The 27,193-nt window shown below is 35.6% G+C and overlaps 1 protein-coding gene across 1 annotated transcript in view; it reads right to left on the bottom strand.

Annotated features, from left to right (window-relative positions):
* Positions 1-995: 995 nt before the first annotated feature.
* Positions 996-27,193, bottom strand: part of LOC126184652 (uncharacterized) — a 47,909-nt gene continuing 21,711 nt past the window's right edge. Inside the window, exons 5-9 of the mRNA XM_049927131.1 lie at positions 19,018-19,177; positions 14,228-14,433; positions 9,245-9,457; positions 6,224-6,296; positions 996-1,183 (exon numbers count right to left, since the gene is read on the bottom strand). Coding sequence (XP_049783088.1) covers positions 6,262-6,296; positions 9,245-9,457; positions 14,228-14,433; positions 19,018-19,177 — 614 coding nt within the window. The 3' untranslated portion in view covers positions 996-1,183; positions 6,224-6,261. The remainder of the gene's footprint in view (positions 1,184-6,223; positions 6,297-9,244; positions 9,458-14,227; positions 14,434-19,017; positions 19,178-27,193) is intronic.

The raw sequence follows: 27,193 nt of genomic DNA, 5'->3' as shown, positions 1-27,193 counted from the left end.
TTTGTAAAGTTTGGAAGGTAGGAGAGAGATACGATAGAAAGGGGCTGTGAGGGGAGGTAATGAGGCATGCCTTGTAGCTCAGTCATTAAGAGCATTGCCCATGGAAGGTAAGCTTATTTGTTTGAGTCCCAGTCTCGTATACAACTGTAATCTGTGAGGAAGTTTTATCACACATGTAATCTATTCAAAGTGAATATTTCAAATTTTAAAAATGGTAAATGCCTGTAATCCAGAAGTTGAAAAAGTTGCTTGTTAAACCTAGAACTAAGGTTATGGACTGAATTTAATGGAATATCATATATGAAAGTGTCCCAAGAGATCAAATAGATTATGATATAGCCTTTAATGGAAACATATATTCATTGTTAAAGAAACTAAACCCAACAGGTTCACCATAATACTATTTATCACTTTGTTCACAGTGTTTTGAAACTACCGTCATGATTATGGTATTTTTCATAAGTGTTTTATTTTGCCATTGTTGAGTGGATGTTGTGCAATGTGTGTATTCACTATTTTCGTAAAAGGAGACAGTATGACCAGCACCTGCCTTTAGGAGATGCAGTTCATAATACAATTGATAGAAATGTACTGAACAGCATGAAATATAGGACTATATTTTATAAACACATTTCTTTTTTAGAGTAAGGGCAGAGAAAAAACTTGTGTGAGATAGGAAATGGGAAAGATGGGTGGGGGTTCCAGGTCAGTCAGCCCAAAAGTTAAAGGGGATCTGTGAGGTATATGGATAACAGAAGGTAAGGGTAATGAAACTCACTGTTTTATTCATTTGATTTTTTAGATCAGTTTACATTTCAAAGAGTTCTCCATTCTGAAGTTCATGAAATGTGTGTGTGTGTGTGTGTGTGTGTGTGCGTGTGTGTTGGGGTGGGGGACACAAAAAAGAAAACTTTTTGTGGTGTACAAAATAATGTTGTACCTTTAATTAAAGAAACAGTTATACATTGATAAATGTAGATAACAATTCATCTTCATTCTTGTAACAAATATTCCATTTACAATGTTAGTTACAAAGTAAGTAACTACATACACACAAGATGTTCCATAATCAAATAAATTTGTTCCTCTGTACTCTGAAGACACACCTAGAAAGTAGATTATATCATAGGACACTGTAGCCACCTGAAAGTAATGGGCACAGAGAACCATTTCATTTTTTAACCTGAAACAAACAGAAAAAAAATAAAGGAAATAAACCATGATATACATATAGTTAATGATATATTTTTGTCAGTTTTATGTTGAAATTTAAACTATTGTAATAATGTGCATTTTCTATTTCATTACAAAATCAGTGTTATCATAGTATGCATATCATGCTGACATTTCAGTTAAATTAAATAAACCAATTAAACTGTGTTTATCAATGCCCATTTGGCAATGTGCTTTTGTGTTATCTGAAAAGAAAACGTGACACCCAGTCAGTTCCATTCATGATTTTGTGAAGAGATATAAAAATATGCTGAAGTTTTGACACAGGCACAAGTTAGCAGTAGTAGAAGTAGAAGCAGAAGTTTATTGTCCCGTAACATACAATTTCAAGCCATTGACTTAAATTACAGGAGACTCGTCAAAACACAAAAACTGGTTTACAACTTTTCGTATAACACCAGTAATATAATATACAGTACTGAAAAATTACTTAATTAAGCAATTACTAATTTTTCTTCAAAAGTAACAAACCTTAAAGATTAACAGTACTAAGTACTTGCTCTCTCCTGCTCAAATTTTTAGGTTGTCATTTATGAATTCTTCTACTGAATAGTAGCCTTTCTGCACTAGTTTCTCATATAAGGATTTTTTCAGTGTTTCTAAATTTATGCTGAGCAATTCTCTTCCTTTCACTTTGTTATAAAATTTTGTACTCATATAATGTGGAGTTTGAGTATAAAGTTTTAAACGGTGGGTGGGCAGCATAAAATTATTTTGATTTCTGGTGTTGTAATCACGTTGAAAATGATTTGCTACAAATTAATCAGGGTTACTGTGTACAAAGATAATCAGCTCATATATGTATAGTGAGGGAACACTTAGTATACTTAAATTTTTTAGGAGTGGGGGACATGATTTTCTTCGCGTTACATAGTGCATATTTCTAATGATGGTTTTCTGAAGTTTCAGTATTCGACACATGGTTTGAGCTACCACAAAATACAATTCCATACCTTATTACTGACTCAAAGTAGTTGTGATATACTACTTTTCTTACGCCAATACTGGTTGTTGTTGTGGTCTTCAGTCCTGAGACTGGTTAGATGCAGCTCTCCATGCTATTCTATCCTGTGCTAGCTTCTTCATCTCCCAGTACCTACTGCAACATACATCCTTCTGAATCTGCTTAGTGTATTCATCTCTTGGTCTCCCTCTTCGATTTTTACCCTCCACGCTGCCCTCCAATACTAAACTGGTGATCCCTTGATGCCTCAGAACATGTCCTACCAACCGATCCCTTCTTCTAGTCAAGTTGTGCCACAAACTTCTCTTCTCCCCAATCCTATTCAATACCTCCTCATTAGTTATATAATTTACCCATCTAATCTTTAGCATTCTTGTGTAGCACCACATTTTGAAAGCTTATATTCTCTTCTTGTCAAAACTATTTATCGTCCCTGTTTCACTTCCATACATGGTTACACTCCATACAAATACTTTCAGAAACGACTTCCTGACACTTAAACCTATACTCGATGTTAACAAATTTCTCTTCTTCAGAAATGCTTTCCTTGCCATTGCCATTGCCTTGCCATTGCCAATACTGGTAGCACTGTACAATATTCTCATCAAAAATGCTGGGCTATTTAATTTATTTGCAAGGTACTGTATATGTGGTGCCCATGATAGATTTTTATCTAGTTGCATTCCTAGGAATTTCACACAGCTAGCTTCCTGCAAATCCTGGTTTCTGTGACTGACCTGAATATCATTTAATTTTGCTTGTTTTGCCTTAAACTGCAGTAGCTGAGTCTTTTCCATGTTTAATTTTAACCCATTTAAATCAAACCATGTATCTAATTTTTCTAAAGTATTTAATACAGTTTGTGTCTGCCCCCAGTAGCTGAGTGGTCAGCGTGACAGAATGTCAATCCTAAGGGCCCGGGTTCGATTCCCGGCTGGGTCGGAGATTTTCTCTGCTCAGGGACTGGGTGTTGTGTTGTCTTAATCATCATCATTTCATCCCCATCGACGCGCAGGTCGCCGAAGTGGCGTCAACTCGAAAGACCTGCACCAGGCGAGCGGTCTACCCGAAGGGAGGCCCTAGCCACACGACATTTCATTTTTCAATACAGTTTGTAGAATTTGATCAGTACTGTTACTTTCAATGATTATTCAAGACGTGTCATCTGCAAATGAAACTGAGTGACACTCAATATTAAATGGCAGATCATTTATGTACAACAAAAACAGAATGGGACCTAAGATAGAACCTTGGGGTCCTCCATGTGAAATGGTTTTCCATTTTGAAGTGTAAGTTTGTCTCTCTGCTGTTATAACTACTCTTTCTCATTGGTTGATTAGATAGGATTTAAATCATTCTAGTACTGTGCCCCTAATTCCATACTTTTCCAGTTTACAGAGTAGCAAGGAGTGATTCACACTATCAAAGGTGTGTGATAGGTCACAAAAAATTACTGTGACTTGCAGTGAGTTGTCTAGAGATGAGCTAATTTTATCAACAAAATTATTTATGGCAGATATTGTGGTTTTGCCTTTCTGAAATCCATACTGTTTTTTTGAGATTATTTTAAATTTTTCTATGAAATTTTGAATCTGTATGGTGACTTTCTCCTCAAGTATTTTTTTTATGGTGATGGAGGAAGAGAGACTAGATGATAGTTTCCTATATGTTCGTTTGTGCCTTTTTGAGAAATGGCTTAACTAACTGCGTACTTCAGTGTGTCTGGAAAATAACCTTCTTGAAGGGACTGGTTGACAACATTTCTTATAACACATGACTACAAAAATGTCATGCTACTTAATTTTGTACAAACAAAATAAGTATAAATTTTTATTTATTAACCAACAACTTGAATTTTTTCTAGTGTTATTCATCTTAAGGACTGGAGTAGCAGTTGTGAAGATAATCATTATAATTACTCCCAGATGACGGGAGCTTGACCCCTGAAAGACATAGCTGTGTATTACATTCCTCACATATGTGTGTTGTATGCTACATATTATAACAAAACTGAATTTTGTCATTACTATTTATTATTTGTTGTATCTGTTTCCAAGCATTTTACTATGGTCACAAGGTTCTCTTTTTTACTTCAGTATTTGGCAACCATTTTAATTTTTATGGCTGCATAAACTTCCCACCACCACAGTTAGCAGTTAACGTAAGAGAGGAAGCTTGTGTGAACTATAATTCTGTGAATTTTTTAAAGTTATTTTGTGTATTTTAACTGTTTGTGAATCATGTTTATTGTGATGGAGATTGAGAACAAGTGTGGGAGACAACCTGACCAGTATAAGTGACCAAGATTCTTTAATAGCACATAATAGTAAAACCCTGATTATTTAATGAATCTGCTTCACATGTCTGATTACTTTACAAATGAGTTAGTGTGTTAAATGCTTGTCATTAAACATGTAAGCAAGAAAGTATTTAGAAAAGGTTTGAAATTATGCTTCAAATTTGTTGAAAGTTACTGAGTGTCATTATCAAATACCATACGAATGCAGTCTGGGTAATTTGTGCTCAATTTTAATCAAAAGGTAGTTTTTTAAGCATCTCCAAGTTTTTGATGTCATATCTCCTGAAGCATGTGTCATACAGTGATAGAATTTTACAGAACCAGTCAGTGACATATGTAGACGCAGTGTGCAAAGTATAATGCAAATACAGTTAGCAGTATAGATGTAATAAATTAAAACATCATGTCTGATGTTGAAGGTTTTCTGTGTGCCATTTTAAATGGAAGCTAGTTTTTCATGCATCTAAATGTCTGTGACGTCATATCTGATGAATTGTGTGTCATACACTGATAATAATTTGCAGATACATTCAGTGGCAGGCCCTATATATGGATACTGTCTGCAAACTGTGTTGTGAATAGCTGGTAGCAAAGAAGTAATAAATTAAAACATCATGTATGATGCTGATGTTTTATTGCATGAACAGTGAAAAGGTATTAAGTGAAAAACTTCTTTTCCTTTTATCATTTTGTGGTGAGTGTCAGTGACAAAAAATTTGATACAAGTTTGAAATTATGTATAAAAGTTGTTGGAAGTTTTGAAGTGCTCTCATTCTAAAATGCTGGATGAATTAAGTCCAGGTGTTTGCATGCCATCTATTACACTGCGTCAAGACAAATACAGTTTCTAAGCATAATATGTGTCTTATTGTGTCAAACTTTTAACATAATTTTGTACCTCTTAAACAGCAGATTATGCCAGTATTATAATTTTTTAAATTCAATTAATAATTACATAAAATACAGAAAATTATTATTTTTTGTTCCTTGAAGCCGTTAGGTAGGCAATCAGCAACTCATAATGGTTCTGGGAGAGTCACTTAGTGTATAGAGCATAAAATAATAACATTCTTAATGAACTCAATGTGTTTAAATAATTTATGTTCTCATCTGTAACTGAGTGGGATGTAATCATGTTTAAAGCTGAGTTGTATTGAATGATGTGAATGTCACTGAACTATAATGAAGAAAATAGTTTATATTATGATAGCTCATAAATATAGCAAATAATGTGGAGACTGTCACTTTTTGAGCAATATGAGAAGCCCAGGGCTAAGTGTTTTCTCAAATGTGTAAATGCAGAGCCCTAACAGTTGCTCCATATGGTAGGGAAACCACATATGTGTGTGACTGGTGCATCACAGCTCACAGTCTCACCACACACAGCATGGTCTACATCTGAAAATTAGTGGCAGTGTCTTGCTTGTACGACTTATATCCAGATACCCAGAAGCATAAGTAGGAAGTAATTTGTTTTGGAGTGAATCATCCTGAATATAGCAGCTGTGGTGATTTACGTACGATGAGATCAAAAGTTACTAACATACTAGAAACTATTTTTACATCACTAACTTTCTCTGGCTACAGTTCATATACGGGTACATGAAAAATATTGGTTTCATCAAGTAATGGAGGAATATTCATTATTGTAGATTTACAAATAAAAATAACTTGGGAAGGTCAAATATCCATAATCAAATTCATATTTATAACATAAAGTTACTTACATGTGATTGCAAGCAAAATAGGAATGCTGACTTTTGAATTAGTCACAGTTTATGTGGTTTTCATCAATGTAAGCTGAAAAGAGATTATATTTCAATGTTATAAAGTGTGATTGGGCATCCCTATTCTATGACACATTAATTATCTAGTTAACACTAAGAAGCATTTACAGTTAAATATCCAATTCAAAGAAACAAATGACAGGCAGGTCTCTACATATAGAACTGTAAGCAACTTTCCATTTATGGAGAAACACACACATTTACATCACATTTATTTTTTTCTATTTTATTTAATAAAAAGTTTGTAATTAGTTCTGAAATCTGCAGTTTACTTTAGGATAGGTTCTAGTATCATCTTAACAGTATAAATATGTTACTGTATTTCAGATGGCAAACATCATCTAAGGAAAAACAAGTCATCTTCAGTTGCTGTGTTGACTAATTACTTATGAAGTAACAGTCATGATTGCAAAATATCATTTATTCAAAATGGCCAGTTTTGGCACATACAGTAGTCCATCTTCAGACTGACTGCACAATTTGCTGGAGCTGGTGACATGCTGAACAGCTGTGTGTTTTCAAGGTGGTAAGTGCAGTTATTAGTTTGACAACACGCAGCTGCTCAGCACATTGATACCTCCAGTAAATAGTGCAATCAATCTGAAGATGGCCTAGTATATGTGCCAAAAGTGGTCATTTTAAAGAAATTATATTTTGCAGTTGTGTCTGTTCCTTCATAAGTAATTATCACAAGTAAGGTAACTGTCATCCCCAACCATTTTGGCTAAAATAATGCTGTGTTGACTTCTAAACAACAAATTTCTACTGTCTCTTTCATTAACATTTACATATTTAGGAAGAGGAATTTTCATGTATCACTGTCACTGAGTATGACTCATCACCAGTTACCATATATTTTAATTGAACACTGATTTTTATTGCGTTATCTGAGCAAAATGTTTTGTATACTTGAAAAAAGAGACAGCATTGGTCGTATATTTTTCTATTGCAAAATCGATTTTCTGTCACTGAGTGACCATCTTCAGTGCTATATTGTATAACAAATTGGGATGCACTGTTGTTGCCGTAAGCTTAGTAACAACAGTGCATCCCAATTTGTTATACAATATAGCACTGAAGATGGTCACTCAGTGACAGAAAATCGATTTTGCAATAGAAAAATATACGACCAATGCTGTCTCTTTTTTCAAGTATACCTGTTACCTGGTCGTAGTGCACAAGACAACATGGAGTCGCCAATCAATAAAATGTTTTGTATAATGGGAAAAAGCAAAAACTAATAAATCAAGGTCTGAAAGCTAACAGTGTGACACTTAAATTTTACTCAAGGACTGTCCGTGTGTGTGTGTGTTTGTGTTTGTGTGTGCGTGTGTGTGTGTGTGTGTGTGTGTGTGTGTGTGTGTGTGTGTGTGTGTGTGTGTGTGTCTGCAAGAGAGAGAGAGAGAGAGGGGGGGGGGAGGGGGGGGCAGTAGCGAAAGGAAAATGAGAGTCGACCATCACGTGAACTTTAAGGTTGTTACAGACAGTTGGCCACCTCAGAGTGACAAAAACGAGGAGAGGGCTGCCATATGGCCATGTTCTAGAAGGCACCTTAATGTTTCTCTGAATTTGTTTAGGTAAACTGCAGGGAATTAAATAAATGTTGAGTGTAGTAATCACTATCCCATTTTACTATTTTCGTTGGTTTGAAGCATAACATATCTAACCATATAGTAAAAAGTACAATTTTATTTTACAATGTAAATAGGAATTGTTATGTACTGTAGTTTCAATCATTGATACATTCACTACTATATCACATAAACTTTCAAATATTTTAAGGCTCTGATCCTGGTCACATAGAAAGTTATAAAAGAAGAATTGTAATATCTCACACATATTACTTCAGAGTATGTTGTGAAAATTATACTATGAAGCACTGTTCAATTAAAATATATGGCAACTGGTGATGATTCATACCCAGTGACAGTGATACATGAAAATTCCTCTTCCTAAATATGTGAATGTTAATGAAAGAGACAGTGGAAATGGCTGTCTTTATTATAGCACAGATCAGTAAATCAAAACTTTAATTCTACTTACCTACATAATATATAAAATGAAAATTGCCATCATTATTTCCTTCTATTATTTCATAAAAAATATTAGTGTCATAAATCAGAACTACTACATCAATAGCAATGAACAAAATGAAAGTATTCTTTGGTGAAGTTCTGCATTAAAACTGATTATTTATTTCAGTTACAGAGTGACATTTTCTTGCTGCAACTGAATAAATAATCAGTTTTAGCATAATCACAGTCACTTTATTGCTCATAGACAACAAGTCTGCCCTTATAAAATTTATAACAATACGAGAGAAGGAAAGTTGCTACTCACCATATAGCAGAGATGCCAGTGTGGTTTCAGTTCTCTGAGACTGCAGACATGTGTGCAAGTCAGCATATAGTGGAGATGCTAGTGTGGTTTCAGTTCTCCGAGACTGCAGACATGTGTGCAAGTTGCATTTGCGTGTGTGTGTGTGTGTGTGTGTGTGTGTGTGTGTGTGTGTGTGTGTGTGTGTCTACTGCTGACAAAGGCCTTAATGGCCAAAAGCTATAATTGTGTGAATCTTTCTTGTGCCTGTTGTGACTCAGCATCTCCGCTATATGGTGAGTAGCAACTTTCCTTCTCTGTTATTTTTACAATCCATCCTGGATTTTCCATTGCCTTATAAAATTTATATATATTTAACATAATGTCAATAATGGAACAAATATATCTTATCATCCTGGTATGAATGCATGCATATTGTGTGAAGTGAAGGTGGGACTGACGGCTATGAAGGACCATTAATGTTAGGATTCCAATGAAATTAAGTGAGTTAGTGAGATTGCATTTATGTCCATTGTATGACACCTGATGATAAATATCAGTACTGAAAAAATAATGTTTCTTATATTAGAAATAAGAATAGTTTGTAGAAGTAGACATGATATATTGATGTACAATGAAACTTACTTGTGTTCAAGTACTGTGCAATCCTCAGGAATACTTCAAAGCTCGAAACTCCAAAGAAATTTGGAGTTCCATCTGAAGCAACAGTAGCCAGGGGTTCAAGCTGATCACGCTGATAATCAGCAATACCAATTGTGAACACTATATCTCCATTTGCTTTCAGAGTGTCTGCAGCCGGAGCAGGATCAGTTGTACTGATACCATCTGTTACTAGAACTGGAAGCAGAAAATGTATGTGAAATGATATCAGTCTCTTACATTTTTAAAGTAGTCATAATTGAAAATAGTACACACTTGGCATTATTATTTTTATCTCAATGGCATAACTATTAGAGGTCTGCAAATGAGGGGTTTTGCTCACTCATAGTCACTTTCGTATACCTTGGTTGGCCATGTTGTGCGCGAGTATGAAAGCTTGGAATGGGCTGGTTGTGGTCGAACATGACATTGAGGGGAATGGAGGGCAGAGGCTGCTGGTTATGGTGCACTTGATCCTTTGCTGTTATGAACATGTAGCTCTGTGTAGATGTAGGCTGGTTTAACTCCTCCCAGCTGATGTAAATACACTAAGATCAATTTAGTTATGCTGTACATGTATCTTCCTGCATGGTAGCATCTAATCACATCATCATTGTGACCCACAAGAGAGATGAAAGTTTAGTTTAGATTAAAAAAATTGGAAACAGTTAAAAATTCCAATTAAAAGCTAAGGAACTAACAATTTTTGTAATTATGGTCAGTCTTGGAGTGAAGGAAATGCATTACTGTCTTTCATAACATCATCTGCTTTCTCAGTTCAAATTTACATATGATGAATGTTACAACTAAACATTAGAGATCTAAAAAATAAAATTCTCTCATAACTATTTTTTGTTAACATTGTAATTGCAATGAACTGCTAGAACACCATAGACTTGTTTTGGATCAAGTATGCTTCATCTGTCTGATATGAGATTCCCTGCAGCGCTGAAATTTCTTTTACTAACTGCATTTGAGGCTGGTACACAAAACACTCTTTTTGCTAAAATAGCTAGCCTGGAATAAAGACAATTGGTATGTTTTCTCCACTCTAGCAGATCATTGTCATCACCACCACCCATTCAGCCTCATCGGTGAACTGAGAATCAAGTGATCCACTGCCCAGCCATTCTGAAAACATGGACTTGATTTTTTTGGCTGGTGAGCACTGATAATGTTCTATAGATGGCCCTAAATAAATATATCACAAGTATTACAAAAACAGAATGAACAAGATAACATCTTACAGTTGTGTAAATTAAAGGAATTATAATGTGCAAATTTATAATAGCTACAGGATGTATGAGCATTATATCAGTATATTCTTCAGAAGAAGGAAGAGTATATCTGATACATTTTACAAAAGCTTGTGAAGTGTCCTTGATTACATAGATAAGAAAGGCTATAATGTCATAGGGGGATGGAAATGTGAATGCTAGAGTAGGAAAACAGCCAGTAAGGACCTAATTGGAATAAATGGAGAATCAGCAGTTAATCAGAATGGATAAATATTATGAAATTTTGTTAACTTAAATTCATTGCAAATAGAAAATAGCTTTCCCCAGCATATAGAGATTGACAAATTGTAGATCAGTAATAGATTATTTAATACTATACCAAATGAAAAACAGTTCTTTAAAAATCAGAAGAGGAAAATCGGGAAGTAGAAGGAATCAACTGATGTCTTTCAAAAATAGATGGAACTGGTTTTAAAGAACCTCAAGAGGCCACACAGAGCTGTAAAATCCGAAGAGCTCCTGGAACAGAGTATTAGATATAGAATTAGTTGGCATGCAAAACTATTGAACAACTTAACACCTTTGGATACTTGGGTGGTGACATGTCAGATCTAGGCGAATCTCATTTTTCAAATAATCATGATCGAATATGTGCTATAGGATGATATGCAAAATATGTGCAATACATGCATAATGCATAAAGAGTTGCAGTGCCTTCCACATATTAGCTCCTCAATAGGTGACAAAAATCTTATTAAGATGCTGGGGATTTACTCAATTAAATACTGTTTCCTCAGTCTCTTAATAAATTCACCAGTTTCTTTTCTCTCAGAAAAGTGAGTTGTCAACTCCATATTTTTGAGTGTCCAATCTTGATCAACAAAGTATGCAGTAATCACCTTTTCCAATATGGATTGGTCCACAAATTCACTGTACATGCACACACAGTCACAGTTATGGCCTAGACAATGTTTGGCATCTTCGCGCCCTATTTCATTGGCTTGTCTTTCAGTATTTTGTGCCACCACTGTATGATGAGGCAAAATGTTGCAGACTGAAGAAGTCTGTCCAAATTTAGAACCAATATTTACAAGGTCCTGACATATACAGTGAAATCCTCTACAAGACATTAATCTAAAGGATGAATGTCCCCAGCACACATTTCATTGCACTTTTTAGTTACAGAATATTTCACTGAAACTGGTAATGCTTCAGAACTTCCACTTTGTTGTGTTCTGCACAAATGTGTCTTCAGTTGTGTCATAATAGATCTGTAAGACAGGGGAACAAAGCACCTGCCACACTACACATAACCAACATGATTTCTATCCTTATTCTGTTACTATTGGAAATCTCTCCCAAACATTGCTATGACCACCTGCTTTTGCAATCAGAATGTATTCTTTCAAATGAAGCTTCCATCTTACAGTCTCCTTTGTTTCACAGTCACGTGACATGAACCTGTGGCTGGCGAGTGTGATAGTGGCAACTGGGTAAGAGTATGCAGTTGAGACATTCAAGCATCACACATTTGACCAAGCGTGGAGAAAGTCCAATGCAGTTGCTCCCCATGTCGAAAGCAGCCACATTGACATCTGCTGGAATTTTCTGTAACTACATGTACCAAGCAATTTGAGTGAACACAAATGACAGATGCAGACCTCTAATGTCTATTCTCTGAAATTTCAGCTAAATGTATTTTAGGGACTTAATAGAATGATGTACTAATTAAATATTTATTAATTGTTTCCACTGCTTGTACTGTTACACTATCTCAATTATATATATGCGTAAAAGAGTCAATAGAATTTTAATGACTATTATTATGTACTATACATTATTTATGCTACTAAAATAGGCCCTAATTAATGCCTTTTACCACAGTTCCATTATTATATATTACTTATGAAACATCCTCCATCCACATTTTGTAAATAATATTTTACTGTCATTTGTGTCCTGCAGTTGACATCCTTTAATGTCATACTTTTTATCACAAAATGTTATTTTTGTTCTTTAACACTATATGTGTTTAAATTTTTTGCAATGTTTTTTGCAGAAACTGTCATTATAGTTTAGGAATCGAACTGATATTCTGAATTAGTATGTACCTAAAATTCCACTTATGGAGTCAGTATTGTGTAATGAAGCAGCCCTACTAAGATTCCAGATATATCACTGCATTTCACTACTGTATGTATGTATCCAGAGAGAGATTGCAAAGAGCAGAGGAAGGGAACTAAGCCTGGCCCCACATAGAATGCCAAAGTGTGAGGAGCCACGCGGGGGAGGGTGGTGAGGAAACAAGCTCTGCCAGCTTCTCACGCAGTGTAGGCACCTTCACCTCTGGTTCATGCTTCTGTGACAGCAGAAGCTATGCACAGAGGTAAAGATCACTTAAGTGGGGCTTGTAATCAGAACCAAAAGTGTCTTATGTATTGACATGTTTAATAAAGGTCCTAACTGCAACAGTTATGTATGCTTATCACCAGGAAAACAAATAGTAAAAAATATAGTGAAGTAAAACACTGTAACACAGCAGTCAACAATGATTACCACTCACAGTACTGTCAGCCAGCTAATGTTGCTTGCATACAAAAGCAAGTAACTGCTGTCTGAAGCCTTCCAACATCTATCAGTTTCTACTGACTGGGCAGTAGGGAGCTGATCAGCCAACTTTGTCATTTGTCTTTATCAGACAGGTGAAACTCATAAATGTGTACTTCTTTGTGCTTTTGTTCCTAAAATAGACCCACAAAGATAATTACTGAAAAAGTCTCCTTGTCATGAAACAAGCACAGTAGGAACTACAAAAACAATGTGCCATGTAGAATAAAAGTACCATAGCTGAAACGTATGGGTATCCATAAATTTACTTTCTTTTATGTAGGAAACTATTAGTTACACTAAAAACTATCATAACCTGTCGCTGGCTAACAAAAATCATAGAGCAGTGTGAAGTAGAAATTGTTTCCAAACTTTACAGTTCTCAAATAATGTGACAAACATTGCATCCATTCCAGAATGAGATTTTCACTCTGCGGAGTGTGCGCTGATATGAAACTTCCTGGCAGATTAAAACTGTGTGCCCGACCGAGACTCGAATTTGGGACCTTTGCCTTTCGCGGGCAAGTGCTCTACCATCTGAGCTACTGAAGCATGACTCACGCCCGGTCCTCACAGCTTTACTTCTGCCAGTATCTCGTCTCCTACCTTCCAAACTTTACAGAAGCTCTCCTGTGAAGGTTTGCAGGAGAGCTTCTGTAAAGTTTGGAAGGTAGGAGACGAGATACTGGCAGAAGTAAAGCTGTGAGGACCAGGCGTGAGTTGTGCTTCGGTAGCTTAGATGGTAGAGCACTGGCCCGCGAAAGGCAAAGTTCCCGAGTTCGAGTCTCGATCGGGCACACAGATTTAATCTACCAGGAAGCTTTATTCCATCCATTCATTGGAGAGGGATTTATAACAGTTTTTTAAAGGCTTAAGGTTTCATAACAATATTTCATAGCTATATTAGTTAAAAACTAATACTTCAAAAGTTCAGTGACAGAAGAAGTTTAAGTTAGGAATATTACAACACAAGAAAGAATATAAAGTGTTCTCTGATGCACCATGGGGTTGTGTTCTCTTCATTATTTTTCTTCCAAATTCTCAACAAAATGATTAATAAAGAAAAATAAATTGAAAACCTATGTGCATTCACATTTTTTGGTATAATACTGTAGGTACTTACAAACAAGTGTTGTATTATGAACTGCATTCTTCTCTATTTCATCAATTGCCAGATTTAATGCAACTAGTATACTTGTTCCACCCTCTGTGTAAACTACGTTACCAACAGAGTCAACAAACACACATGTATCTGTTTGAGTCAGCGGGATGTCTACATCAGCAACATGACTGAAAGTTATCAAGCCTGCTGTTCGATTTACAGAGAGCCTGAAGAAACAGAATGACAATCAGAATCAGAATTTTTATTGTCGTCTAACATACAGAGTTAAATCATAGATTTAATGTACAGGGGGCTCATAAACACTAAAATTACGATTCAAATGTATTACAGAAACAATATACAACAACAGCATTAACAAAAAACATAATTATTACAGTTGTTTACTGCTAAGCTTAATTAACAACAATTTACTTTGTTGTCCCGATTTTCACATTATCATTCACAAATTCTTCTAAGGAATAGTAGTATTTCTGTACTAATGACTCTCATAGCTTTTGTTTCAGTTGCTCTAGCTCCATGCTGTGGATTTGTTTCTTTTTTAGAATATTGTAAATTTTCATGCCCATGTATTCTCGGATTTGTGCATATAGCTTTAATCTATGAGTGGGACGCATGAAATTCCCTCATTACTGGTGCTGTATTGACGTTTAACATAATTGTCTATAAGTAACTTGGGGTTACTGTCTGCAAAAATAATCGTTTCATAAATGTACACTTAATATTTTTAAATTTGTTAACAATGGATGAGAGGATTCTTTTGGTTTTGCATTACACATATTTCTAGCAACTGATTTTTGAAATTTTAATATTCTAATAATTTTGCTTGTGATACCCCAAAAAATAATGCCATACCTTAGAACTGATTCAAAGTAACTGTGGCAAACTACTTTCCTTGTCTCCATGCTAGTTGAATATGACAGAACCCTCATGGCAAAGATCAAGAGGTTTATTTTATTTGATAAGTACTTTACATGTGAAGACCAGAATAAAATTTGGCCCAGATGCATTCCTAAAACTTAACATAGCCTGCTTCTTTCAGTTCTTGGTTTTTATGATTACTGTGGGTTTCATTTACCTTAGAATATTTAGTTTTAAGTTGCAGTAAACGTGTTTCTCCAATATTCCATTCCAATCCACTTAGTTGGGACAAGTTTTATAAACTGTCTAGTAGATATCTGATAGTTGAGTATAGTATTCCATATCATTGCTTTTGACTAGGGCAGAAATATCATCAGTGGATAAAACTGAGTGTGAATTTAACTTAAGGAGCAAGTCGTATATAAAAACAAAGATGATGTGACTTACCAAATGAAAGTGCTGGCAGGTCGACAGACACACAAACGAACACAAACATACACACAAAATTCAAGCTTTCGCAACAAACTGTTGCCTCATCAGGAAAGAGGGAAGGAGAGGGAAAAACGAAAGGATGTGGGTTTTAAGGGAGAGGGTAAGGAGTCATTCCAGTCCCGGGAGCGGAAAGACTTACCTTAGGGGGAAAAAGGGACGGGTATACACTCGCACACACACACATGGATGGATATGTCATAAAATGTCTGCTTGTGTCTGTGTCTATGCGGATGGATATGTGTGTGTGTGCGAGTGTATACCTGTCCTTTTTTCCCCCTAAGGTAAGTCTTTCCGCTCCCGGGATTGGAATGACTCCTTACCCTCTCCCTTAAAACCCAAATCCTTTCATCTTTCCCTCTCCTTCCCTCTTTCCTGATGAGGCAACCATTGGTTGCGAAAGCTTGAATTTTGTGTGTGTGTTTGTGCTTGTTTGTGTGTCTATCGACCTGCCAGCACTTTTGTTTGGTAAGTCTCATCATCTTTCTTTTTAGATATATTTTTCCCACGTGGAATGTTTCCCTCTATTTTTTTATATATATATATATATATATATATAAAAACTGGACCTGGAAGTGAACCTTGTGAAACAATCATCCATTCATAGAAGGAATTTCCCTTGCCTAATGATACAACTACCCTTAGCTTTCTGTTTGTGGTAGATGACCTAAACAACTCTAGGCCATAATTTACAATTCCATTTTACACAGGAACAAGTGATGTTTTACACAACCAAACGTTTTTGTGAGATCACAGAATATCCTGCAACTTTTCTTGACCTGTCTAAAACAAAACTGATTTTTTTCCACAACTCATTAATGGCCTCTGTTGTGCTTTTGCCTTTTTGAGAGCCATATTGATTATCTGAAATAATGTTTACTCTTTCTATAATTTTTTTAATTTGCACTACCACCAATTTTTCAAAGATTTTTGAAAAATTAAAAGAACAGAGATTGGGACACAGTTCCCGATATCTTTCCTTGGGCCTTTTTTAAACAAAGGTTTAACCTCTGCATACATTAGAGCATCTGGAAAGTGACCTTCAAGTGATTTGTTAATTATTGAGAAAAGGGAGTGAGCTGTTATCTTAAGAGCTGCTTTAACTACTTTGGTAGTTATGCCATCCCACCTGGCAGAATTTTTGTTTTTTAATGGTAATATAGTTTTCACTGCATCTTAGGCTGAAATTTTCTCAAATTTATTAAAGTGTTCTTCTGTCTTCTGACTTAAAGTACTTTTTCTGTACAAGCATGTACATCTACATCTAATTTTGATACATTTGAAAAAAAGAGAGTCTTATATTTGAGCAGGATTTCTTTACAATTTTATTTCTCATCTTGATTTTGAAAATATCTTTGGCTGTCAGTTCTAATTCCCAGTTCTGATGTTACAACAGACCACACTGCCTATGATTTGTGTCCATGAGCCAAGATGTAATTATTATTAATGATTTTTTTGCTGTTTTCACTACCCTTTTGAATATGCTTTTATATCGTTTGACATAGTTAATGAAAACAGGATCTTTGTTGTATTTCAGTTCTTTGTGCAGCTGTCTTATTTTCGCTACTTAATATTTTTATTCCAGCAGTGACCCAATTTAGCTTATTTGATATTTTTTGAGGCTCACTCTAAGTGGAAATATTTCATGAAATATATGTAAAACAATTTTTTAAAAAATATTTTAAAATACACAGAGATTGGAATATTATCTTGCAGTTGCCATGCCATCTCCTCTAATTTTAAAACAGAACAGTTTTAAATTTTCAGTAGTAAAATCCCTTTGCTATAGGTTTTTCTAGTGCTTGTTTCATTTGCATTAATTATTTCAATAAATAGAGCAGAGTGGTCTTAAAGTTAATGGTATTCAGTTGTAACAGATTTTATACACTTTTATCTCATTGACATTAGATTACACAGTAGACATGCTTTAGAAGATAGGTTGAAGAAAAGCAAACCTATCTTTGTAGCATTTCCAAACTTAAAAAAAGGTTTTGACAGTGTTGACAGGAACACGCCCTTTGAAATTCTGGAAGTAGCAGGGATAAACTACTTGGAGCAAGTGGCTATTACAGCTTGTACAGAAACTGGACTGCAGTTATGAGAGTTGAAGGACAGTCAAGGGAAATAGTAGTTGAGAAGGGAGTGAGACAGAAGTGCAACCTATCTTCAATTTTATTCAACCTGTACGACTGGCAAACAGTAAGGAAACCAAAGAAAAATCTAGAAAAGATATTTAAGTTCAGGGAGAAGAGATAACAAATTTTAAATTTGCAGATGATCTTGTAATTCTGTCAGAGGCAGCAAAGAACTTGGAAGAGCAATTGAACAGAATGGACAGTGTCTGGAAAAGAGGTTATAAGACGATCATCAATAAGAATAAAATGAGGTAATGGAAAATAGTAAAAAAAGATCAGATGACACTGATTAGGAAATGAGACACTAAATATAGTAAATGACTCTTGCTCTTGTGGTAGCAAAACAACAAACAATGGCCAAAGTTGAAAGGACATAAAATGAACACTGGCTATAGCATAGAAAGCTTTTTTGACAAAGAGGAATTTTTTAAGACTGAATATAGATTTAAGTGATAACAAGTCTCTTTTGAAGGTGTCTATGGGGAGTGTAGCTCAATCAACAAATCAAAAACTCAAAATAGAATGTTATATAATGGAATTATATGGCACAACAATCTTCCACAAGAGATCAAAGACATAATTTAAGGAAATTGCTAAAAAATATCTCTTCAAAAAGTGTTTTTACACTGTCAAGGATTACTTGGAATGATGTAAAAATATAGATATATGTAAAAATTATCAACTGTGTTATTAAGTGGTTTAACAATGTATCTTTATGTTACAATATTCATAAGTTCTGATTGTGATAATTATAAATTTGTGTACCTATTGTATATACTTATGTTGACAACATCCATACAATTCTGATTGTCTACAGATGGATAAATAATAAATAAATAAATAAATGTTAAACATTCATTACAAAAGCCAGACTGTAAAGGGGAAAGTCATCTGTTTCTCTAAATATGGCCATTAGACCTATTATTAATAAACAACTAAGTTTGAATAATTCTTGGGTATTTATCTGGGTAATGTTTTCTTTCCAAAAATTGTAAGTTTGTATCAACTTTTGTGGAATATTCTCTCTCCATAATGTATCCCTTTATCAGGGAATATAATTATTTTATTTATTAGTAACAAAATAGACCACAGAAAGTGATGCACTAAATCTTTAGCATAAATATTGAAAATGTGTGGAACTATTGAGTCTGTCTGGTATTTCTGTAATTGTAATTCTTACAGTCATGTTAATTAAAAGTTATAAAAATGTATTGAATAGTTCATTACAGTCCTAGTGACAGATGAAAATGGTTCATTTTAATTTCTTCACGAATTCAAAGCTGTACAACATATTGTTCATCTACTTACGGAAATGCCTGGGCCACTGATTTAACGAAGTATTTCTCCATTTCAAATTGTTGTGGTGAGACACTTACTGATTCATCAAGTAAGAATAGCATATTTGCTGCAATTCCATTCAAAGTACTGTTTATTTTATTCACAAAATCTTCACCTACTTCTTCAGGTGCTGAAATAGGAAAAACACATTTTTGTTGCCATGTATACAAGAATGAGTTTACAATAACTTTTACGCATGGACACTTGTATTACAAAACATTCCAGAACATTTTACTTATTTTGTTTACTCATTGCTATATGCTTTAAAATTTGTACCACATTTGTAATAAATGTCAGATATGAAGTTTGATTTTGGTAACATTATTTATTTAATATTTTATTGTGTATACTGTATCACAATGTAGTGGTGATACTGTTGTTTAATGTGCTTGTAATGTCAGCTGATGAAAGCTGACTTTGGTTTTATAGGAAAGGCAATAGGAAGGGGGGAGGGAGGTAGTAGGGAGAATTGTGAATAATAAAGGCTTCTCACTCAAACTGTAGATTCTGTAAGAAGACAGGAAGGTTTCTGAACAGAGAAAACCAAAATTTGTACCCTTAAGAGATAATTACAAAGCACATTTGAATTAAAAATTAACAAAAAGGAAAGCAAGGAATTTCCAACAACTAGCAGAGAAATCCCAAAATTTAACCATTTTGTTTATTGATTAATTATTTTCATTTAAACAACTGGTTCTGGTGTACCTTGCTGCCTGGTTCAAGAAGAATAGATGAATGGACTGAATAGAATAAAAAGTGCAGCTGACAATTTTGAAAAGATTTGTGAAAGATACTTACTTAAACAGGGTATTACAATGTACCTGATGAGCACCATGTATTATGAACTATATACAATTACATTTTACTTAGGAAACACAAAGTAGGGGTTTTGCAAATGTGCAAAACAAGTGATTAATAATGAAAAAACTCTCATTTCACAATTCCACAACGTGCTTTTGCATTATTTTTTTTAGCTCAACATCTCACTCATTCTGGAGGGATTCTGACTCAGTTTTTCAAGCAAGCAAATTGAAACTTGCTATACAGAAACTGAATACCAAACTTCATTATCACATTTTTATGTACAGGCCAACAGTGTGTGTGTAGTGCATGCAGTGGTCAGTGTTAACAAATAAATGAACAGTATAGCACCAACTTTTTACATTAAGAAATAATGTGTAACTTATATAGTATATACAGTGTTTGGTGTTGATAAATGGTTGAACAGTGAAGCACTAGCTTTTTACTACATTATGGAATAACTTCTTTGCAGGAATGAATAAATAACACAGTATTGTACACTAGGAATAACTAAATGACGTTGCACTATTACATTACTTTAAACAGGCTAGCCGTGTATTTGGGAAGCTGGAGATTGTAATTTGGACAGCCTGATTTAGATTCTCTGTTTTTTCCCTAAATTGATTCAGGTAAATATAGGAATGGCTCCTACTATAAAGTGACAGCTGGTGACCTATTCCACCCTAGACAAACTAGATGTGTAAATAGGTAAATTACTGTATATACGATTTCTTTTCTTTTGTCGTGGAATTCCATGACATGTCTGATACCCTTGTAAAAAGGATCAATGAATGAATACTATTACTACTGCTATTACAATGGTGTCAAGTAAAATTTGGGGGCAAACTGAATAGCAGAAGAAAGAGTACAGTTAAGCAACAGTGATATAAGGGGCAACAAAAAGGTTTCTGTTCGTAGGCCATACAGTCCAGAATTAGTATGCCCATCAGAAAAAATTGCTTTGGCAATTAAGGCAATCAGTCCACCAATGCACCAGGTTGACGATACCCATTTGGTAAAACACTATGTCCTGCTGTGTGAAGAAGTCTATAACTATTTGTAGCACATCCTCATCTGACAGGACTCATCAATCATTCCAGGCCTTTTCTAAGGGACTGGAGGCATGATAATCACATGGAGAGAGGTCAGGACTACAGGGCAGGTGCCTGAGTATCTCCCACTTGCCGTTGACTGTAGTCAATGACGCTGGCCTCCCAGATTGACAAGCATCTTGTGTCGAATCATGACCAGCAAGGAGCTTGGTTCAAATGGTTCAAATGGCTCTGAGCACTATGGGACTCAACATCTTAGGTCATAAGTCCCCTAGAACTTAGAACTACTTAAACCTGACTAACCTAAGGACATCACACACAACCATGTCCGAGGCAGGATTCGAACCTGCGACCGTAGCAGTCCCGCGGTTCCGGACTGCAGCGCCAGAACCGCACGGCCACCGCGGCCGGTGCCAAGGAGCTTGGTGCAACATTCTATAGTGATGGTTTTTAGCAGACATGCTGCCCCATACACACTCTTCATACTGTGATGAAGTTTGTCCTTTGGCAATGAAGAAAAGAAAACAGCATGTTGATCCTGTTTGGGTGCATTTTGTAACAAGATCACCACAGTTAACATTCCAGCATTTACAGCATGCACATAAGAAGGAGATAAATGCCACACTAATCCCATGCCTAAATGTTGATGCTTGTATACCCACATCACAGTCATGTTACAATGAGAATATGCTGCGGCAATGCTCTCAAAGACAAACTTCTTGATCGCCACTTTTAGTTGTGAACAGCATTCTTCCTCAGTTTTGCCCGGTTAAGTTAAGTGTGTTATAAAAATACACATTATATGAGTTCTGGAGATCACAAGAAAAATCCTTTGCCTCTAGGGAAGCTAAATCATGTTGATAGATTGATGAGACACAAACAGAAAGGTTATCTGTATTACTTGTATTTCATCTGCTACATTTATTATTGGTATGGAAAATCTAAAATAGTGTATTAATTATTTATGAAGACTTAGTGTAGCATTAACATTCTTTAATTAGCATCTGAAAATTTGCAGATTGATGCAGCTTACATGAGAATATAAAAAGGCTAACCAAAAAGTAGTCTCTATTTTCACGCAGCATGAAAAGTAATTGTAAACCATGATATTTAGAACTGTGGTAGTGGGAAATATGCACCTCTTCATAATTTCCTACAATAGCTGTTCATTGTGGCATTCCAATAAAAACCTTGCCAAATGTTAAATATGTTCTCTAAGACAAGATTTAATGTGAAAAAATCCCCAATATGCTGACAGTCATCACAATTTTTTGCAGTATGCTGTGTAGGTGTCGTGTGTCAGTGTTGTCACTTCTTTAAGTGGGATGTATGAATGTTGATAATGACAGGAGAGGTGCTGTAAATGGGCTGGTACTCAGGCAGCCAAATTTCATGAAGAGGAAATTTGCTAACTATTAAATGATATGATGAATTCTTTATCCTTTATATCCCTTGGATTACTTAGGATGTCTAATAAGCACAACAAAAAATATTTGTAACAATAATACAGAGAGTCTACAAAACACTCACACACACATTTTAAAACATCAAAAACATCAAATACAAAACCTTTCATTGTCCAAAGCCTTGAATTTCTCATTATGTACATAAACGTACTGGGACCTTACATTAATACATAAACATGCTGCTTCATTTGGAATGACAGAACACTGCAATAAGCACACAAAAATCAGCTACTAGTGAACATGGAATATAAATACAAATAACTGTGAGAAGTCACTTGTGATACATTTGTTTCTTTGCATAAACTAGTTTTCAGGCCTTTTCAGGCTCATTGTCAGATGAAGCATACAGAATTACATGTTGATTTTCACAGCATGTTGCTGAGTACTGGCTCTGTGATAAGAAGATTGTGAGCACTTAATGCAGTGCAGTGAGTGATATAAGGTAAGATTTTGGGTGTTTCCTACATTTTTTCATAGAGCCAGATGCAGAATCATGCTACAGAAATAAACATGTACCTTTTCCAAGCTCCAGCTGAGGATGAGCCCTAAAAGGTTCAAAAACTGGTTTATTGAAATAAATGAATATTTCATAAGTGATTGGTTGCAGTTATCTGTATTTATATTTCAGTATAACACAGCAGCATGTCTGAAATATCCATAACGTGTAAGCTTAATCTGTTACTAGTGAACAGTAATAAAGGCTTTATTCTAATATACTGAAATGTGGAGAATGGATCAGATGACTGATGTAACTGAAGTGATATTATCTAGTCATTAAAATATCTCATAATTTATAGTAAAGTGAGAAACAAACTCTGCGATCAGGCTCAGAGAACCACATGATGGTGACTGGCTGCCATCTAACATAATTCAGATGAGGTACAGAGGGGCATGGGATCAACACAATGCTATCCTGGTCATTGTTGTCATTCCAGATCATGGAGTTCCCTGCCTTTCATTCATGTGGCTCCTCAGCTGACACAATGGAGATGATTGGATGCAGTCCCATTACTCTCACCAAGTAAAAATCCCAGGCTTTGCCAGGAGTTGAAGCAAGGTCACCTGCATCCCAGTCTGACACAAGACAACTCATTTATGGAGTGGACCAAAATTTATAATGCAGGTGCATTAATCCCAGAATAACATAACTCACTGTTTTTGCAACATGCTAAAAGTATAAATGATGGCATTATATTGAAATAATTGCAACTGTATTTTATTTATTTGTATATACATCATCTGCCCAAAAAGTTTGGACTGATTTTATTCATAGCATATAAGTGACATCAGTGCAGTGACTATGATGACAGCTTGTACCAAGGACTGTAATCAACAGATGTGCATTTGATCAATCAGTGGCAAGCAGGCAGCATTAAGAAATGGAAATGTAACAACATTGTTGTGTGACAAATCACAGAGAAGCAATGAAATGAACATCTGTAACCCAAGTGTACAAGACATTTTCAGAATGTTTTAAAGAAGAGAAATGTGCCTGCAAAGTTCATCCCACACACCCTGATCCCCAAACAAAATCAACAATGTGTTCACATATGTCACGACTTGATTGAAATGAGAAGTGTGGACAGTTCTTTTCTGAAAAAAAAAATTATTGTGGGTGACAAGGTTTGGTGTTAACCATTATGAACCTACAATAAAATGACAAAAATGCAGAACAATTCTCGGATGGTATGCCAATACTGAAGAAATTGTGAATGTGTTGTGCAAATTCAGCAACATCTCAAAAAAGGGCATTTTGTGACACTTTTACATGCTTTTATGAATGTTTGGTCCATTGTACTCAGGTGGGGAAGCCTACATAAACCACCTGAAGCATTAAAACCTCCATCTTAACTTTTTTCTATTTTGTATTAATCGAGTCTCAAAACTTTTTGAATTGAGTGAGTATATTTCAGTGATCAATTTGCGTATATGTGACACTAGGATATGAGATGAGTAAAGATATAAGTTACACAGAAACAGTAACGAAGGAACATTTCAGTGAAAACCAGGAACAATAAAATTAAATTAGTGGATGCTACTGAAAATAGTAACAAAACATAAAATTAGAAAAATACACAAACAAAAATCATAAATATGAGAATAGTAGAAGAACTATAATCTACTGTTGACAATACAAGCATCACACCTACAGAAGAAGCAATGGCCTGGTATCTGCCTCCCCTTAACAAAATTCACCTAAAAAACAAAAAAAACTCTTACCAAGTACATGCATATGTATTTTATTTTGAAATAATGCCTCATTATTGCCTAAATCTGATGCTACTGTACTGGACACCTTGTACATAATTTAGGAAACTGTTTTTCAAAGGTAAACTCTCTTATTTTATTTTAAGTGCTTCAAAATGCAATTCAGTAGGAATTATGTAGTTGAAGCATTTGACTTAAGGAGATTTCTGAACCTGATGTTCGTCATACATGTAATTGCCCCAGTGGTGAAGAGCAGCTGAGAATTATGGTGCTCAAGATATGGAGGACATTATGTTCCCTGGTAAACCTTATATCTCCAGGAATGCTTAAGAATTGTTAGAAGTATACTTTCTGTATTTACTGTATTTTGCATAGAGCAGGAATATATTGGGGAATACTTTGATCAGAATAGAACTTTATGTAGTATGTTTTACTCAGAATTAATGGCAGGTAATTAATGCTTGAATCCTGACAACAGTTTTTGGTCAACAATCAGAAGAGGACTGGAGTAGTTTGCAAAGGTAGTATTTCTGTCTAAGGATTCCAGTGTATCAATTATGCATAAGAATGGAGCTATGATTGTGGATTTACCTTTTCAAAATTAAGACTGCCTTTTGCTGTTTATGTCAAAATTCTCAGGATGTGACTGGGTTGAGTTGAGGATTTATTGGTAGGGAGGGCACAGCATATTACCTTGGATGGAGAGTCATTGACGGATTTAGAAATAACTTTGGGTGTACCCCAGGGAAGTGTGTTGGTTACCTTGCTGTTCATGTTGTATGTTAATGAACCTGTGGACAATATTAATAGTAGCTTCAGAATTTTTTTTACACAATTTTGTTATCTACAGCAATGTATGGTCTGAATGAAGCTGTACAAATATTCGATGAGACCTTGATAAGATTTAAAACCGGTGCAAAGATTGGCAACTAGCTTTAAATGTTCACAAATGTAACATCAGAACTCACAGTTGGAATCGGTGGAAACTGTTAACTCTTACAAATTCTTGGGTGTAATGCTTACTAGGAACATAAAAGGAAATGATCACATAGCCTGAGTCATGGGTAGCAGACTTCATTTTATTGGTAGTTTACTAGGAAAAACCCATCAGTCTACAAAAGAAGATTGCTTACAAAACACTTGTACAACCCATCCTACAATATTTCTCAAGTGTGTGGGAGCCATTCATTGAACATATACAGAGAATAGCAGTGCTAATAGTCACTGGTTTATTTGACCCATGGGAGAGTGTCGCACAGATGTTGAAAGAACTGAATTGAATGGCTGTTTATCTACATCTACATCTACATTTATACTCCGCAAGCCACCCAACGGTGTGTGGCGGAGGGCACTTTACATGCCACTGTCATTACCTCCCTTTCCTGTTCCAGTCGCGTATGGTTCGCGGAAGAACGACTGTCTGAAAGCCTCCGTGCGTGCTCTAATCTCTCTAATTTTGCATTTGTGATGTCCTCGGGAGGTATAAGTAGGGGGAAGCAATATATTCGATACCTCATCCAGAAACGCACCCTCTCGAAACCTGGCGAGCAAGCTACACCGCAATGCAGAGCACCTCTCTTGCAGAGTCTGCCACTTGAGTTTGCTAAACATCTCCATAACGCTATCACGGTTACCAAATAACCCTGTGACGAAATGCGCCGCTCTTCTTTGGATCTCCTCTATCTCCTCCGTCAACCCGATCTGGTACGGATCCCACACTGATGAGCAATACTCAAGTATAGGTCGAACGAGTGTTTTGTAAGCCACCTCCTTCGTTGATGGACTACATTTTCTAAGGACTCTCCCAATGAATCTCAACCTGGTACCCACCTTACCAACAATTAATTTTATATGATCATTCCACTTCAAATCATTCCGCACGCATACTCCCAGATATTTTACAGAAGTAACTGCTACCAGTGTTTGTTCTGCTATCATATAATCATACAATAAAGGATCCTTCTTTCTATGTATTCGCAATACATTACATTTGTCCATGTTAAGGGTCAGTTGCCACTCCCTGCACCAAGTGCCTATCCGCTGCAGATCTTCCTGCATTTCGCTACAATTTTCTAATGCTGCAACTTCTCTGTATATTACAGCATCATCCGCGAAAAGCCGCATGGAACTTCCGACACTATCTACTAGGTCATTTATATATATTGTGAAAAGCAATGGTCCCATAACACTCCCCTGTGGCACGCCAGAGGTTACTTTAACGTCTGTAGACGTCTCTCCATTGATAACAACATGCTGTATTCTGTTTGCTAAAAACTCTTCAATCCAGCCACACAGCTGGTCTGATATTCCGTAGGCTCTTACTTTGTTTATCAGGTGACAGTGCGGAACTGTATCGAACGCCTTCCGGAAGTCAAGGAAAATAGCATCTACCTGGGAACCTGTATCTAATATTTTCTGGGTCTCATGAACAAATAAAGCGAGTTGGGTCTCACACGATCGCTGTTTCCGGAATCCATGTTGATTCCTACATAGTAGATTCTGGGTTTCCAAAAACGACATGATACTCGAGCAAAAAACATGTTCTAAAATTCTACAACAGATCGACATCAGAGATATAGGTCTATAGTTTTGCGCATCTGCTCGACGACACTTCTTGAA

The sequence above is a fragment of the Schistocerca cancellata genome, chromosome 4 (assembly GCF_023864275.1).
Source record: "Schistocerca cancellata isolate TAMUIC-IGC-003103 chromosome 4, iqSchCanc2.1, whole genome shotgun sequence".
NCBI classification, from domain to species: Eukaryota; Metazoa; Arthropoda; class Insecta; order Orthoptera; family Acrididae; genus Schistocerca; species Schistocerca cancellata.
This window is presented reverse-complemented; position numbering and strand designations above follow the sequence as displayed.